At 43.6% G+C, this 16,585-nt stretch overlaps 1 protein-coding gene across 1 annotated transcript in view; it reads right to left on the bottom strand.

The window, feature by feature from the left end:
- Positions 1-301: 301 nt before the first annotated feature.
- The window catches only part of LOC138453629 (amine sulfotransferase-like), a 438,834-nt gene continuing 422,550 nt past the window's right edge, over positions 302-16,585 (bottom strand). The window contains exon 8 of the mRNA XM_069606655.1: positions 302-868. Coding sequence (XP_069462756.1) covers positions 744-868 — 125 coding nt within the window. The 3' untranslated portion in view covers positions 302-743. The remainder of the gene's footprint in view (positions 869-16,585) is intronic.

Here is a 16,585-nt window from a genome sequence, read left to right as displayed (position 1 = left end):
GTAAGATGTGTGTGTTTGGGGTGGGGGGGGAGTTAGTTCCTGGTCTCCTGAACAAAACATTGTGGCATCACTACAAAGACCAGGATTTAACCCTGTTATTTGGAGGAGCAGAACTACTGTGCATTTGAACTGGCAGTTGGGATTTAACCCTGGTATATTTTTTGAACATTTTGTGGCACTGGGATTTAACCCTGTTATTTGGAGGAGCAGAATTACTGTGCATTTGAACTGGCAGTTGGGATTCAACCCTGGTATATTTGAACATTGCTGGGATCAAACCCTGTTATTACTAGTTCAAGGATTAAAAAGACTGGGAACTAGAGTGCGCGCCTGACCTTTTCTTTTTTACCTAATATATGTAATGAGAGTTGGGCTGATTTAATTCAGATGCCAATTTAAGCACACTATGGAACTGTGAAGCATCCAGGCATTGTAAGGTTCCTTAACTATACAGAAAATAACATACATTTTAAATGCATAGCCTATACAGTAAATGAACAAACTGTCCATTGGTCATCAGGATATATGAACTACTATCAATACACAATTTAACTCCATGTCAATCTTAGAAGTCTGTTTAAATGTAGCATTCGTATTTTTCTCAAGGTAAATTTCTTAATACCTACAATCATCCTAAATGAATGTAATACATAACCAAATCAGAGTATGCTATTTGTTCAGGCAACATCTAATGCAACCATCTGATTACTTATAGCATTTTAATATATTAAAAATGTTTGTGGTTATATGATTTCAGTGATGTCCCAGATAAACTTGATTGGCAGATCCTTCAGCCGTTCCTGAAGCACGCTATCAAACCTTTCATTTTGTGCCACTGTCATTATGTTTTTCCAGTCTCCAATAGTGCCTAGTGAGAAAGAGAGAAGATGCAAGAAGGTGAGATGTCCATGCGTTTATAACTGCAGTGATAACTGTGTGAGATGACGGCAACCATGAAAGCCAATAATGGGGGGCGTTAGAAGTTGAGGCAAAAACATATCTTCAGTACCTACCTTACAACAATATTGAGCTTCATTCTCAGGAATGTACAACAAAGTATTAGTTCAATACACAAAATAAATATATTAAGATTGTTGCCATGCTACTTAACAGCTCAGTGCTTTATAGCATTCCTACTCGGGAGGATAGCCCAGGGGCAGTACACTCGTCTTGGAAGCTCATCTGCCTGCTAGGCTCCAACCTGCCTCTGTCCCTCATTTCCTCTGCCTCCACTCTAGCACTTCATCCATCATAGTCACACTCTGAGCACAGCTGGCCGTATCGCCTACCTGCACTTAACAATGTGCAGTGTTGTGTGTGAAACCAGAAGGTGTCTCACCTACTAGTCCCTGGGGATCTGTCATCCAGGTGGCCAGGACAGAGTATCCCCTTCCCTGTAACACTTTTACCCTATCCTACCCGGTAGGATATTTAGGAACTCTACCCTGCCCCCTTTTACAACATGAACACTTTCTCACTGAGAGTCCGCTCTGAGGGAACACAGACTAACAGCCATATACCTGAAGTGTCCCAATATAATGGTCAGGCAATTATTGTCAATCACTCAGACCTGATTTTGATTGCACTTCCCCACACAGATAAAAGGCAGAGCACGAGATCACACTGAGCGAGACAAAGCACACAGGGAAATATCAGTTCCAAGATAGCAGTTTAATGTGAGGAGAAACACAGCAAAACAGAAGGGGGTTGCACTGAGGAAAGTTCCCTTGACCTTTTCAACAAGGAACCGTTACTTCCACCAAACCTCGAGAGAGAAAGCGTAAGACCAGGATACCAGGCTGAAGAATCCTGCATTGTGTGTCGGAGGTACCCAGGGCCCTCCTGCGTCAACAATGAAGGCGAGGAGAATCTCCAGCCACTGTAGTACTGTCCTTAGCTCCAAGAATAAAGCCACTTTGTGAAAGCAACACAGCCGGTGAGTTGGGGAGACCGATAAAAGACGGGTCTATGTTGAAACCAAGGTTGCAAGCAGCAACATTTTATAGCAAACACTGGAACGGACATTCTTAAAATGTGTCTGATAAAAGACGCAAATGAAATGAAACTGCTGATGAGTGATTGAACTTTAAAGCAAGCTACAATACCTTTGAAAGGTCTGGCACCGCATGGGTGCTCAATCTAAGGTCTCTGTAGGGTTCCCAGCTGAGAAGTGATAAAAGCAAATTGAAAGAGAATTAATAAATGTGAATCAAAGTGCTCCTGCATCGGGTCAAGTCAAATCCTGCGCAAAGTCAAATGTCTTGGATTTCGATTAAGTATATAAAGTTTGGGAAAAGTACATGGATTTGGTCCGAGCCCGACAGAGGGAGATCAAGTGAAAGCATTGTGCTAAAGTGGTCTGAGCCCGGCGGAGGGGGGCCCCGGGTGAATCAAAAATCACCCAAGAAGTTGTACATAAGAATCCTGTGGAGAAATTAACTTTTTAATGTTTGTTTGTCACATCAGGCCCTCTGAAGTAAGAGACTTTGAATGGCAAAGGGACTTTGACATAGAAGGCCCTGATACCGATATTTGAACTGCATCCTCCTGCTAGAGAAGCCAGAGACTGTGCTACGCTCGAGTGTGCCACCTTGTCCCGTGCTGAAAACGTGGGGAAGGGAAGCCAACAGCATGAATTTCCTAAAATATCAATTCTTTAACACTTCTCAGCTGGGGAATCTTATCAATAAAAAGATTTGCACGCTGCATGCGTTGCTTCAAAGTGTTTTTCTTTATTCTTTGTTGTGTAGACACATGGTCTAGGAGTGGTCAGCCGACATGTGTTTCGACCCAAAACGTGTCCTTCTCAAGGCAGGTTGAATTAAGGTGAGGGCTTTGTTGCCCCAGTGTTCTATAAATAGAGCCATATGGCGAGTTTATCCAGGGTTGGTTTCTGTTCTAGTCCATGGCTTTTGCCGCCGTCTGTCTGAAGTCCTGATGGCGAATGGAGGGATCTGCCTCACCTTAGCAACAAAGCCTTCACCATGCGTCTACACAACAAAGAATAAAGAAAAACACGAAACACTGCACCCAGCATGCAAATATTTTTATTGATAAGATTCCCCCCAAAAAAGGGGGAAAATAACATCCAATTGCAAGGTAACCAGGACTCTTCATTATTAGTATAAACCCGTTTGACAAGACACCACCAGGACTGCATTATTATTTCAAGGTCATAGCTTGCTCCCGTCTTTAGAATAGGTTTAGATAGGCGCTTTGAAACCCGATTGAAGTTCAATAAACACCCTTGAACTGTGATCACTTGTGCCTGTCTTACTGTTTGAAACCATGCCTTCCTTACAGTTGGCTGTCTTTAATCTAAGTGTGTCCACTTTTGTATTGTTTCCGGTGACTGTACCATTTACTCCCTTTCACAACCTGGTGAGAAAGTCCCTAAAACTCACCCCATTGTAAGAAGCATACCTTAGAAATTGGAGTCATCCACCATATTTGTGACCCAAACTGTTGGCTCCCTATTTATGCTCAAATTCCTGGGTAAAACATCATGGATTTTATATAAACTGCACCCTATCCATGTTAACTTTAGTTAGGACTGTATCCAGTTCTTGCATCTTTCATTTATGTCCTCAGCTCCCCATTTGAGCACTGCTATCCTGCTCACACCTTTACGCCCTCTGCGTCACACCCATGGCTCTGGATCCCTTCTATAATCCAGCAGATTAAGAACATCGTGTACCTACACCTATGCTGCTGGTGCAAATTGCACTCCACTCCACAGCGAACTGCCCTCAGTAATGCTTTTCCAGTCCTTTTACTTTTCCAGCCTCCTTTACTTTCTGTGATCTCACCACTGCAAACTCTCCCCTATCACCCAAGGCCTCCTGGCTGCCTGCAAGCTACTGATTCTACTTCTCATACAAGGACTCTAAGATTTTGCAGCATCCTCACTGCCCTTGTCACATGCTCATTTTCCACACTGCTTTTCTCCTCTCCTCTATCCTGCCTTCGTCCCTTCCTCCCTATCTCACCAGCTGTGCTGGCTCACTTTCTTTTTAGCGCCAAACCACTGTGCAGCCCGGTTCACCCGTTTGACCCACAAACTATGAAAGAAATAGTATTTTTAACGTAATCCTATCTCTCCTCCCTCTTCAGCCTGTGCCTTCAGATTCGGACCTTCCTGGCCTGTGACAAAGTAGCCAGTGTTCCACATGTCTTCAAGAAACCCTCTATGGACCAGAATAATCCTGTCATCAGTCTGTTTCTGTTCTTCCCCAGTAATTAAATTCTGGTGTGTGGTTTTCAGTTAGCTCACCAGTTGCATGGAAGTTAACAGTCTCGGTTGTCCACTGCAACATGTATTCTGTAGCCATCTCTCCACTAAATTGGCACTCATCAATGTCTCAAACTTTCTCACTAGTGCTCATGCCCTCTCTGATTGCTCATTTGCAGACTCCTGGAACACACAGACATCGGAACCCTGCATTCTCCCAGTGGGCATAACCCAGGTTTCCACCTTCAACCCACTCTTCCTCCTCCCTTGGTAAACTCATCCCCTCTTTTAGGTTTTCTTATCACTGCTTTTCTGATGGCACTCAGACCTTTAACTCCTCTCCTGCTTTCACCCTTTCACCACTTCTCTAGGATTTCTGACTGTTTTTCAGTCATCTGCCAACGGATGGCACTTTGCTGTCTTATGCTCAACACCTCTGAGACCAAAGTCCTATGTATCCTTGCCCAGAATTGGCCACCCCCTTTGGAAATATGTGCTCACATGACCTCGTCATCCCTACCCCAAAGCTCACAATTTTGGGGTTCTTTTTGACAGTGATAGGAATCTCCACCAGTTCATGACCTCTGTGGCATACACTGCTTTATGGTTGCCCTGAAGATGATCCTTGAGCAAAACACGCATTGCCAAAATGAAAGAGGTTTTCACATGAGTAGCAATGAGTCCCAGTAACCCTTGTATTCGCAATTGGAATAGTGTATGTATAGGATGGCTATGAAGTGGCTTCCTCTCACAAATCTGTTAAAGGTTCATTGAAAAAAAAGATTTAATATATAGCGATCAGTCCGTACACATCTTACTCAGGCTTGTTAGTTTTTAACATATCAGACAGGGTGAGAAATACAAATATCAGGAGGAATAGGACATACGCATTGTTGTTATTCAACATACAGAGGCAAGATTCCTACCCAGAACCCATTTAGAACCAGCTGGTGGATGTGGCTCATTTCAGGCAGAACTAGAGTTCAATCTTGCACAAAATATCAGCAGGAGAGTTGTTCCAGACCTATGGTCATTAGCGAGAACGTGCTCCTTCTGTGTACCTGCCAAATTTGATCTATAACATCTTTTATAGTCTTGAGCCAAGCATGCAGAACTTGTAAAACTTTGTATTGCATTCAGAGATGTACATAGAGAGCTTCTTTGCAGGTTAGATGGGCCCCTGGCATCCCATAAGTGGCACTAAGTGCTCCATTTGATTGAAACACCTCAGTTACTTGCAAGAGGTGGTATACATAAAATGTAATGTACCACTTCATGAATGCTTTTAATCCATTTTATTATGCAGCTCCAAATAATTGCCAATTATTTCCTGCTCTGCCCCCCCTCCCCAGTGCAGCCTTGAGTCACCCCTGTTTTGTCCCAGCTGTCTCTTCTTGTCACTCAAGACCTGCTTTTTACGAACAGAACACTCAAAAGACAGAAAAAACGTGTCCAAAGGCTTTGTCTTTGGGGATAGATTGGGTAAATTCACAAGTGCAGAGAAAGGGGGTACACAACATTAAAGGGTAGATTATTTGTGGATGTACCATGCCAATGATGTATGGGTGCAAGTGGGAATAAACACACCTCTAGTGTGGGAGCATTGCATTACGTGACTAAACCTGGCTTGATCCTTTCATCCACAGTAGTCAATGTCCCTCATGGGATTCAACCCCCATCGCGAGGATATGAGTTGGAAAACTCTTACAGGACTTAAGGGGAAGAAGCTAAAACCACAAGAGGGAAAACCGGTTGCTTACATTGTCTGCATGTAGGGGTTAACCGACACACAATGAAGGTTCCATTCTTAGAGAACCTGATGTCCCAGATCAAGATCCATTCTCTATTCTAAGTCACAAGAGCACATGGTTTCATCACCTCATGGCCTCCTTCGGTACACTCAGTAACAGATTATTTATCCACCCTAGCATGATTGGTCTTCACAGTTGCTCCTTGGAGTATTTGGTCACTTTCCAAGCCTTGAAGTCATAGGCACAGCAAGCATCTACCAGCAAAATATTGTACAACATCGTGGTTTTAGGGGACACACAAGACATCTCGTCAAGTTTTGCTGGCCTTAGGATCCCATCAAAGTCTTTATATGTGGACACCAGAAAGCTGACATCACTCTACTCAAATCTGGTAGTCATTGTTTCCCACCAGGGTCTTAGTGAAAGCTCCAAGCTCTGGGCAAGGAACCTCCCTGGCAATGTCACACACTGAGCTAAACTACGCAGCAACATCCTCCCGCTTCATCACTCTTTCTCTCTCTCTCTCTCTCTCTCTCCAGCTAGAACTTTCTGCCTTTCTGAAAACACACCAATTCTCTGGAATGCCACACTAGCTCCCTCTCTGGTGGCTTCCTGGTGTCTCCTTATATACTGATTCCACTAGATTAAGCATCCCAATAAGGTGCCTGATGACTAGGTTCTTTTCAATGGGTGATGTGATTGGGCAGTACGTCATGGTCCCAATTCTTTTTGGCGTGTTACCTCTCCCATTCTTACCCTCATAGTGTGTAGAATATCTCATGGTCGCTTGTTTTCACTCATTGATTGATTGGTCTCTGTTCAGTAGACTGAAGTCATAATACGGCCAGCCTTCATCTTAGAATAAGTCAAAGTCAACAATATTGCCAGGGGCCTCTGCAGTTTGGATCCTTGCACTGTCGCTGGATTCTTTCCCTTGCTAGGCAACCCTCAGTTGTGCATATAGCTCACTCAGTCTCTATTGCCCACAAGCCACTACCTCTCTTCTGTCTCCGATCCCTCTTCCATATGTGGACCATCGAATAGGGAATCCTCTTGCACACCGTACAGGCTAATGTCTGTAGTGCCATGTCTGGAGTTCAGAACACTTCTGGCATCCAGCTCCTGATGCCACTAAAGTTGCCATGTGCGGGATCCTATTATGTCACACATGTATCCCAACATCTGGTGCACAAAAGGAGAGTGTTTGTACTCCGAGTTGTTTTGGGATGTCCAGGTGGAGGAGTTCTCTGCATAAGAGCACCAGTGCTTAGATCATTAAGTTGTTGGATTTTCCTGTCTCCCACTGGCCCCTGGATCTCTCCCATAGCCTCCTGCGAAACTGCATAGTAATCCTTTCAACAATAAGATCTTACATGATGAAATCAAGTAATCAAGCAGGTGTGGCACTCTAGCTTGTTTGATATGTCCGGCTTCTCGTGGGGACCCGGACTACAATGCACCAAAGATGATCATGACCTTAGTCATCCAAATTCATTATATATCAAACAAATTGTTCTCTTGGGGTCAATAAAAAAGCTATTGCTGAATTCTCACATTCATCATTTTAATATATTTTAATTTAACATCTTGACATTTCATTGTCATACACAACAAGATGCAAAAGATATATAATCATAGAGGGAATACCAATATCTAAAACACTTTATAATGATGTTTAGCGTATTGTGTTTGTTCCCAATTAAGAACAGACGTATATTTGATTCAGCACCTAATCCCCTCACATGAAATGGAATTGTTTTTAATGCTTTTTGTAATATTGTGTATATTGAAATGATGAATTTGAGAATTCAGCAATCGCTTATTTACTGATTTGAGAGAACAATTTATATATAGGTCTTATGATCAGCTTGGACACACCATCTGCACCCCTTCCACTTTCTGATTTCCCTCCCTCTTCATTTCAGCGTATATTGGTCTAACTTCTCACCCTCACCACTCTTAGTATCCTCGTCATCTTCCATCAACCAGGCAGACTCAACCTCTTTGTGTCTGATCTTGAGATCTTACATAAACCACTCACAGCTGATGTCGCTACTGTTATAAGGGGCGGCCTCAATCTCTCCAATGCGACCAAGGCCCAACAGCTCCAACTTGGGTCCTATCTCTTTGTCAACTCACTCACTCATCCACTACATAACCTTCTAACTCTGACCCCAGGCAACTCTCGCAACCTCATATTCTTCCCCGAGTCTCCCGTCCCGCTCCCTCGTTTATATCACCAAACCTATATTCAAGCCAAACTCCATGGTCACTTACCTTGTCCAAGTCATCATCTTGCTACCAGCTCTCTCTCCTCCACTTGCTCACTCTACTAAACTTGCCTTTACAAATTTGCAGCTCTGCACAATCTCCACCCTTCAATGATCATGACACCGCCTGTTCCTTTGCCAATTCCTACTGGCATCCTCAATCGTGGATCTCTCCTGAAATCCAGCTTCTAATGACAATAACGTATCGCTTCTTACACTTTTGGCTCAAATATCGATTTCCCACCCTTCTCACTACCTACAAGAGCTCCCTACTGATGCTGACAAAAGTTCTTGACATAGTCATATATTCTTATTACACTAATCTTGTTTTCTCTCTCTCCTTGCACCCTCACAAAATATCCATGTTTCTCCAGGCCATAACCCTCGCCCAAGAACCACTCAATTTCCACCTCTCTTTTCACAAATGAAGTTGACTCCCACTTATCCACTAAAAACCACCACAAATACGGGACACCTTGTCCACCATTTTACCTGCATGACTCTCTTCCTCATTCTCCCCTCCTCTAATCTTCCCCACTTTCGCCTCTCTTTCTTACTACTCCCCCATTTCCCACACCAAGCTTCTACCCATTATTTGCTCTTACAACCCATCCTTTGCTCCAGTTGACAGCTTTGCACCATATATTTGAAGTGACGTGCACCTGTAACCTCTGCTCATCACCTTAATCAACCTAGCTCTGTTAATTGGTTTCTTTCCAGACTGTTAAAAAACAGCCACTTGCATGCCTTTCCTAAAGACCTCAATAAACCCCCATTCTACAGATGTGTCCCTCTTCTTCCCTAGCACTCTAACATTCTCACTGGCTGACCACCTTTAATTTGGATTCGGATCCAAATACTCCACAGAGACTGCACTCATCCAATCACCCCCATCGTCAATTCTATTACTACTGCCCAGCACACTCGCCTCTTCTCCATTCCGATTCCCCTAGCTCTTGCAGCTGCCTCTTACACCTTAGATCATCCCTTCCTGCTTCAAACTCTTTCCCCCACCACTCCTTCATCTCATGTGACTCCAGCAGCTTTTCTCCAACACTTCTATTTTATTTATTTATTGCATTTGTTACTCGCCCAGACCCTTGGGTATCACAGCGAGGTTACAGACAGCTTAAAATACATACATTAACGGAGCCAGTGTGGCGTAGTGATAGTGACACAAGTTACATGGCATAACGTAAAAACATGTGATTACAGTTATTAGCAGAGCAGAACTATATACATAAATGTAGACCTATTTGCCTTCTATGCCCTCCATGGTGCCCCTCAAGGATCAGTCATGGAACCCCTTATTTTGACCCTATAGTAATATTAATGTATATGTTAAACAGGGTTACACACCCATAGGTCAGAGTGCTGAAATATCAGAAGACATTACTATCTCACAGAGTGGTACTCAATTTATGGACCCCAGAAGAATGAAAGGCTGAGTTGACCCTGCTGGGATTCGTACCTGCCACAATAGGCTGTGCACAGATATCAGGGGCAAGCACTTAGCTCACTGTGCTATCTGACTGGTATAACCCTCCTTCCTTGACAAACTAATTTCCTCTTTTTGGTTTAATTGTCACCTCACTGACAATATTCAGATATTCTTCTGCTTCCTCTCCTTCAATCTCCACACACATAACCATTTTCCTAACCGCAATATACTACTGGATAGCTCTAGGCTGCCTCAAGCTAAAGTCTTCAAAGACTGAAGTCAGCTTTCTTCATGACTCCAATCACAACCTCACTCTCCCCTGTCCCATTTATTTCCCCTGACTTGTTCGCCCATGGCTTGCACCCTTGGGGTTCTTTTTAACAGATCTATGTGATCACTGCGCCACCCATAATGTCGGCTTTCAAAAAGCTGACTTCCATTACGGTGCGGCACATTGATCACATAGATCAGTTTGCTCTGCAGCCGCAAACCCACCACCTCCTGCCTCCCCTACTTACCCTTCGGCGGGAACACTTCTGTCTGTGTGTGCCGCCGACTCATCTCTGTCCCTGCGGCGTCAGTTACCTTTGACTAACGTGATCTGGAACTGGCGCTGCAGGCTACTTTCTCTTTGTTTATTAACTTTATTGTCCCCCGCAAACCCTGACTCCCACTACACCGAATAAGGGGAGAGGACACCCCCGCAACACCTACTCCCCTTATTCGGTGTAATGGGAGTCAGCCTTTTTGAACGGTGCAAAGGCGCAATAATGGATCGGTTGAAATGTTCCTGTCTGCATTTTAGTACCATCCCTTTTTGACAGGGGCCTGAAACTATACCAGTTCATCATGGCCACTGCAGCTAGACTCGAGCTACTAAACATTAGAAAAATACATTCACACCCCACTCAACTAAAACCCTTCTCTCTTTTCTTGGTCTCAGCAAATTGTTTGAGCCGATTTCTTGGACTCCGACTTTATCCTTTTTGTCAATTCAACAAAGTCCTTCCTTTTGCAACATGCATCCCCTTGAACATTGTTAGGGAGAATTCCCATGTATGGCTAATTTCCCTTACCTAGTGAGTCCCTCAGCAGCTTTGCTGGATTTCTGGGGATTATTGATTATTTTTTCCACCTGGTAAGAGTGTGAACCTTTTTCCCACTCTTACATGTGTTTTGCTATGTGTATTTCTACTGTTTGTGTGATCTTGGGCTCTGGAGCTACACCACTCCATGAGCCCCACTTTGTGTGTGTTACTCAGCACCTTCAGTGCACAGGGTTGTCTCTAAGACTTCCCACCGACTAAATTTTTCTGGGACGTACTACTGCCCCCAGAAACAGGTAAAGTTGCCATTTACGTTATGTAGTCATTTAAACTGCAGACCCAATACACCCCATCTTACAAGGAGTATTGGAAAGGTTTAATTCCTACCCCTTTTTGTCTGTACATCTCTCTGCTCTCTTAACACTAAGACTTGGCTGGTGGCAGTGGTATCTACCCTAACTTTTCCACCGTGATTATACTATATAAACAAGGTACTGTTTTAGGCTATTGTATTAGCCTCAAACTTAAACCCGCTTCACCAAATACTTTTTATTTTGGCTCAGTTCGGGTTTTATCGCCATTTCTTTTTGTTAAAGTCCTTCTTGTGTTTTACTTTGCGTGGCAAACCAGGGTTTGCCTTCTTTGTTAGCCGAACTTTGGCGGGCTTCTGTCCAGAAGCCCTGATTTGGCGTCTGGGTGTCTAGGTGGGCTGAATGTGAGGGAGGGGTTTAGTCACCCCCTGCACAGGGTCTCCTTGGAGACCCAAGTCACACTTTGTGTCGATTGGCTGAGGTGGCTGTCCAGGCCGGAAACCCCCCCCCGCTGAATGATTGACAGCCAGGCTGTCTGAATGGGGGATTTTGGCATAAAAGGCAGGACTCTTGGGCTGGAAGTCAGAGTCGCCACTGGAACTGCAAAGAACCGAAGAGAAGCAGAGAAGAAGACGGCTGCTGCAACTCCCGAGTCTTGGTGAAGCCCTGCTGCAGTCCTGAGCTATCTAACCTTCAACGACAAGAGAAGATCCAGTCCGGAGTCTTCTTCCCTTGAGCCTGGTGAGATCAACCAGCTCACGTTCCACAGCCAGAGGTCCTTCTTCTTGGTCGAAATCGCTGCACACAGCTTTAGTGGGCCGGATAGCCATCTGAAGTGAAGAGCCTCTCCTGTTTTAAAGGAGCGCACCTTTTATTCACTGTTGCTTCGCTGCTGCTGGCTTCATCCCTGGGTAGTGCAGATCGCTCCAGACGTCGTCCTTCTTGTCCCCACGAATGAAGCTCCAGGAACCATGAGTCTGCAGGAACTACCAGGAACAACTGCCGTAGCACCAGCTTTTCTTCAAACGAATAAGGTACTGTGTCCACTTCGAGGAATTGGGATGAACCCTTTCTCCTCACCCAAGGCTTGCCTTTGTCTTCCTTCCCTCTTATAACTTTTGCTTCCCTTGTGACAAAATCCAAGTACTCCTGGCAATCTCGAATCGTGAACTGTTCGAACCTTGTGATCCTCGACAACAGGACCCTGTCCCATTTGACACTGGCGCAGGTCTATTGACTTTTATCTACGTTTTAGAAAGTGTCCTCTGATTCTATCTGTCTTGACAAAAGTATTGCCTATGATTTTTATCCCCTATTCTCTTGTGTTAATTCATGTGCTAAGTGTGTTTGACTACGGTAACATTTCCTCTCGCGGGTACGCATTTCTTTCGTAAGACCGAACTGTCATTACTGTCAAAAAGTGATTGCGTAATAACCCACGGTAACGTCTTTGTTTCATAACACCGGTCTGTCAAATCCAAAGGTACTTACCTTGAATTGTTCTGCACAAGGGGAATCGGTTGTGTGTAGTGTATTTGAAGTGTGGTTTTAATTTAATAGAAGTGAAGTGTTTTGTGAACAGATAGCCTAACAATAAATGTACTTTTACTTTTTAACCAGAAACCTTAACTCAGTGTTTGCTTGAGTCACAGTAATTGTAGTCCTTTGTGTAATCTCTACTACTGCTCATTTGCTCTTGAGGTAAGTCTGGCTGCTCAGCCATTGCTACCACTTTTTCTGTGTAGTACAGGCTTGTACCAAAGGTGAAATTGTACCACCACTTGTAGTCTTAATTGTGTGTAGTGGTCCCTAAGGGCACTGCACAGGATTCTGCCTAACAAACATACCAATATTCTCGCCCACCTCTATGTACCATCTCCATGCCAGATGGCTTTCCATGTAAAATTGCTCTCTCTTTAAATGCATGCTACTTATTTATAAATCCATCAAAATTCTTGCTCTCCACTAGCTCAATGTATGCATCTCACTGTTCTTTCCCTCTTCAACGCTCCACTCCTCAACTTTTCACAACCTATCAGATCCCTTCCACCTGTACCTTCCCCCACTTGTGCGCCTTTTCCCTAGTTGCATCACTCCACTGCAATATAGCCATAAAAGCCTTCTCTTCAAAACGAGGCTCAAACCTCACCTGCTAGCAATGGAAGGGGTCCCCAATCCCTCCCACCCTTCTAGTTGAAATAGTCACCCAACCCACTTCTCCTACATTCTGCCCTCATACTACAATCTGTAATTTGTACATATGTAAATTCAGGCTAGTACTCTCAGTGTATTAAATGTTTTAATGTCCTCCATTACCCATCCCTGATTTATCCTTACGTCCCGCACCTCCAGTATGCATCATTTATTACATGTAAAGTCACTGTCTTGTAGGACTGCCTCTGCACTCTGTAAGTAATTTATTTTCAAAATAACACCCTGACACCCTGTTCCTAAATAAATACAAATAAAGACATCACTTTTTTCCCCAGGAACATGACCCACACCATCAACAAAACCTAGCCTCCAACCAAACCCTTTGACACGTTTGCAAGAAAAAAAGAAAGCAACTGCACCAGTATCTGATCAGGAACATGTCATTTGATATACTTGTGGGATCATGGCACACATTGCAAGAATGTGTTCTACCCACCCTTCCCCATAGCCAAATTATACTAGATTTGTGTTTTAGCACTAAAGGGTGAGTAAGAGCAGAAGGCATAGTGGCCTGCTCTAGCCAGGTAAAGGAGGGGAAAAATACAATATACCCCTCAAGTTGGGTGACCAACCAGTACCAGTACTTCTAGACTCTGGTAGTCGGCAGTCAGCAGTGAGTGTCGATTCTGTACATCCAGAACAGTTACTCCTTGGGAGATTGGTACCCATAACTTGTGTTCAAGGGAGTCCATGAAGTTTATCCCGATGTCTGGATCCAATTTCAGGACAAGAACGTATATTTCAATGCCGAAGTAGCTGTAATGTCCAGGCTACCCGAAGAGATACTACTCAGAATATATCTTCCACAATTTGATCTGTGGTCCCAGGGAAGTCAACAATTAGGAGGCACACAAAAAAGCTAAATTGAAGGGACAAACTCAGGGGAGAATGGACTTCTGAACAGGGGAAATTGGAATGACCTGGGAGTGGCCACAAAGTTAAGGAAGAAACCTAGGAATATAAGAGACTCACAAAGGTCCAATTACAATCCCTGTCATAGAAAAAGGAGGGGGAGATGTGATGAGCCTTGCTTTGCTCTCAGCATTGAAGGGGGAACCAAACGTGCTGAGTATTGGCAACCGATACGTGATGCAGGACCTGAGGGAAGAGTGTGGAGGATTCTCTGGCCCACTGCACCCTATCCTACGAGCCAGGCATAGACTTGTCACTATCGCCTAACTATCAGCATGCCCACTTTCAGAAGGTTGGATCAGTATTTGAAGCTTTACCAGGACATGCAAGCATTACCCACCGAAAGAACAACCCTGCAAAGCAGAAACTCCCAAGTGTGCATTTCCATGGAAGATGTTTGCGATCCGCGTAATAGAACAAACTTGTTTACGGGCATCAGGACTTCCAAACCTGATGTTCCTAAGCCCTCATACGTTATTGCACGTATCCAACGAGGAAAGCAGAATGGTGCACAGGCTCCCAGACTGCCAGGCAATCACTGCAGCCACAAGCAATGTCTGAAAGTACAATATGGCAGATCACCTTAAAGAAGGCTTGCTCCATGAAGAAATAGGCGGGCCTACAGACACAGACACCAGGGTAGGACCACCAGAACAAAACACTGCCCAGGAACACTTTGATATGGCCAACAATCCCCCCATAATTCCATCAAACAATTCAGGAATTAAATAAGTGCAGACTATAAAAACTGAAGAACAACCCAGTCGTATATGGGATTATTTTTCAAGACAACTGATTTACCCCTCCATTAACTTCACACCTAAAGCGTTGACACTCTTTTGATGCTACATTAGAATTAGAATTATGTAATCCTGAAACAATTATTACAAATATATACATGTATTAATGATATTTACACATGATCAACTATTCTGTAAATAAAGGCCTCAACACCAACATCGAGTGGTGACTATTTATGCGCTAAAGATCTGGCATAAGCACATTTTTATTTGCCATAGTTACACCTATAATCTTCACACTGGTATATGTATCTTGGGTCATATCATTATCTGCACATTGTCTCACACTTAGCAAAGCAGGTCAGGTCAAAAATGCTGATCCGTGGGTGAAATATCTGGGCCCTGGTCATCCTCCTCCTCCTGCGGTGTCCCTGGATGTTTGCTGCAACAAATGATGCATTAATCGTGGCTGTATCTGTGCGTTGGTTGTGCTTGCATGATTTATATGCATTTGTTAAGGTGCGCGTTGCCGTTTACAACTGTTATGGTGTGGCGTATCTGTTCCAGGATTTGCGAATGTTTTTTCGTGACCTGACGTTCCCTGTTCAATTCCATGAATACGTTTATTTTGTCTGCATATGGGTGGTGCGATTGTTTGACGGTGGAAAGTCTCTCGTAACGCCCACATTTTTGCTTGTTCTTCCTCATTCCATGTGTTCCGCCCCTTTTTAGGTGGTTTGGCAGGCCCGGCCCACCCGCTTCTTGGCGTCTTGCACAAGGCGTTCGTCGAGTCGCAGTGACATTGCGGACAGGCGCAGATTCCTCATAAGCCCTGCGTATTGCTTTCCATGAATCGACAAAAAGGGATGTGAGCGTGATTTCGCGCTTAAGTCTCTTGGTTTCCACGCAGAATATTCCATGAATCGGGCCCACTGTCTCTTCCACAGGTTTTTCACCTAAATCAAATCAGTAAATTCAAGAATAAAAGAAGAATTATATTTAAGCAGCAGATGTGTTATAAACAATTGAACCACATCGTTTACTAACACTATGATACAAAAAGTTTTATATGTAATGCTATTTATATGTAATGTTAATGTTGATATGAATGAATTTTGGTATAAAGTAATTGTTATGTGTATAAACACTGTCTCTTTTTTACTTGATCATGTGTAAATATCGTGAATACCAAGAATCTATGTATTTGTAATAATTGTTTCTGGACTACATAATGCTAAATCTAATATAGCATCAAAAGAGTGTTACCGCTAATAGGTGTGAAGTTAAGGGATGGGTAATCAGTTGTCTTGTATTGAAAAATATTAAAGGTTCCTTCCCCAATTGCAACTGGTCCCCCGTAAACAAAAATTGGGAAGTACCAATTATTAACACACAGTCGTACATGGGAAACATTAAGGGCATTCATTTTGTGCAAAACTAGAAATAAAAAAGCCTTTCTTAGGGCTTTGTACAAGGGGCAAAAAATAAAGTGGAGCAGTGATTCAATTTCAGTAAAACAAAAAGGTCACTGGCCCCACAAGAGTTACCATACCATTTTGAACATACTGTATTGAGCGTAATACATTTACAGAGTCTGGTCATTGGCATTCTGTGCACAGCATGGAGAGACCAGTTCAGATATTCTCGTGTGTCCCCCAGATTAGTGATT

The sequence above is a fragment of the Ambystoma mexicanum genome, chromosome 4p (assembly GCF_040938575.1).
Source record: "Ambystoma mexicanum isolate Mex_15411 chromosome 4p, UKY_AmexF1_1, whole genome shotgun sequence".
Classification (NCBI taxonomy): Eukaryota; Metazoa; Chordata; class Amphibia; order Caudata; family Ambystomatidae; genus Ambystoma; species Ambystoma mexicanum.
Note: the sequence above shows the minus strand (reverse complement) of the source record. Positions and strands in the feature narration are given on the sequence as shown.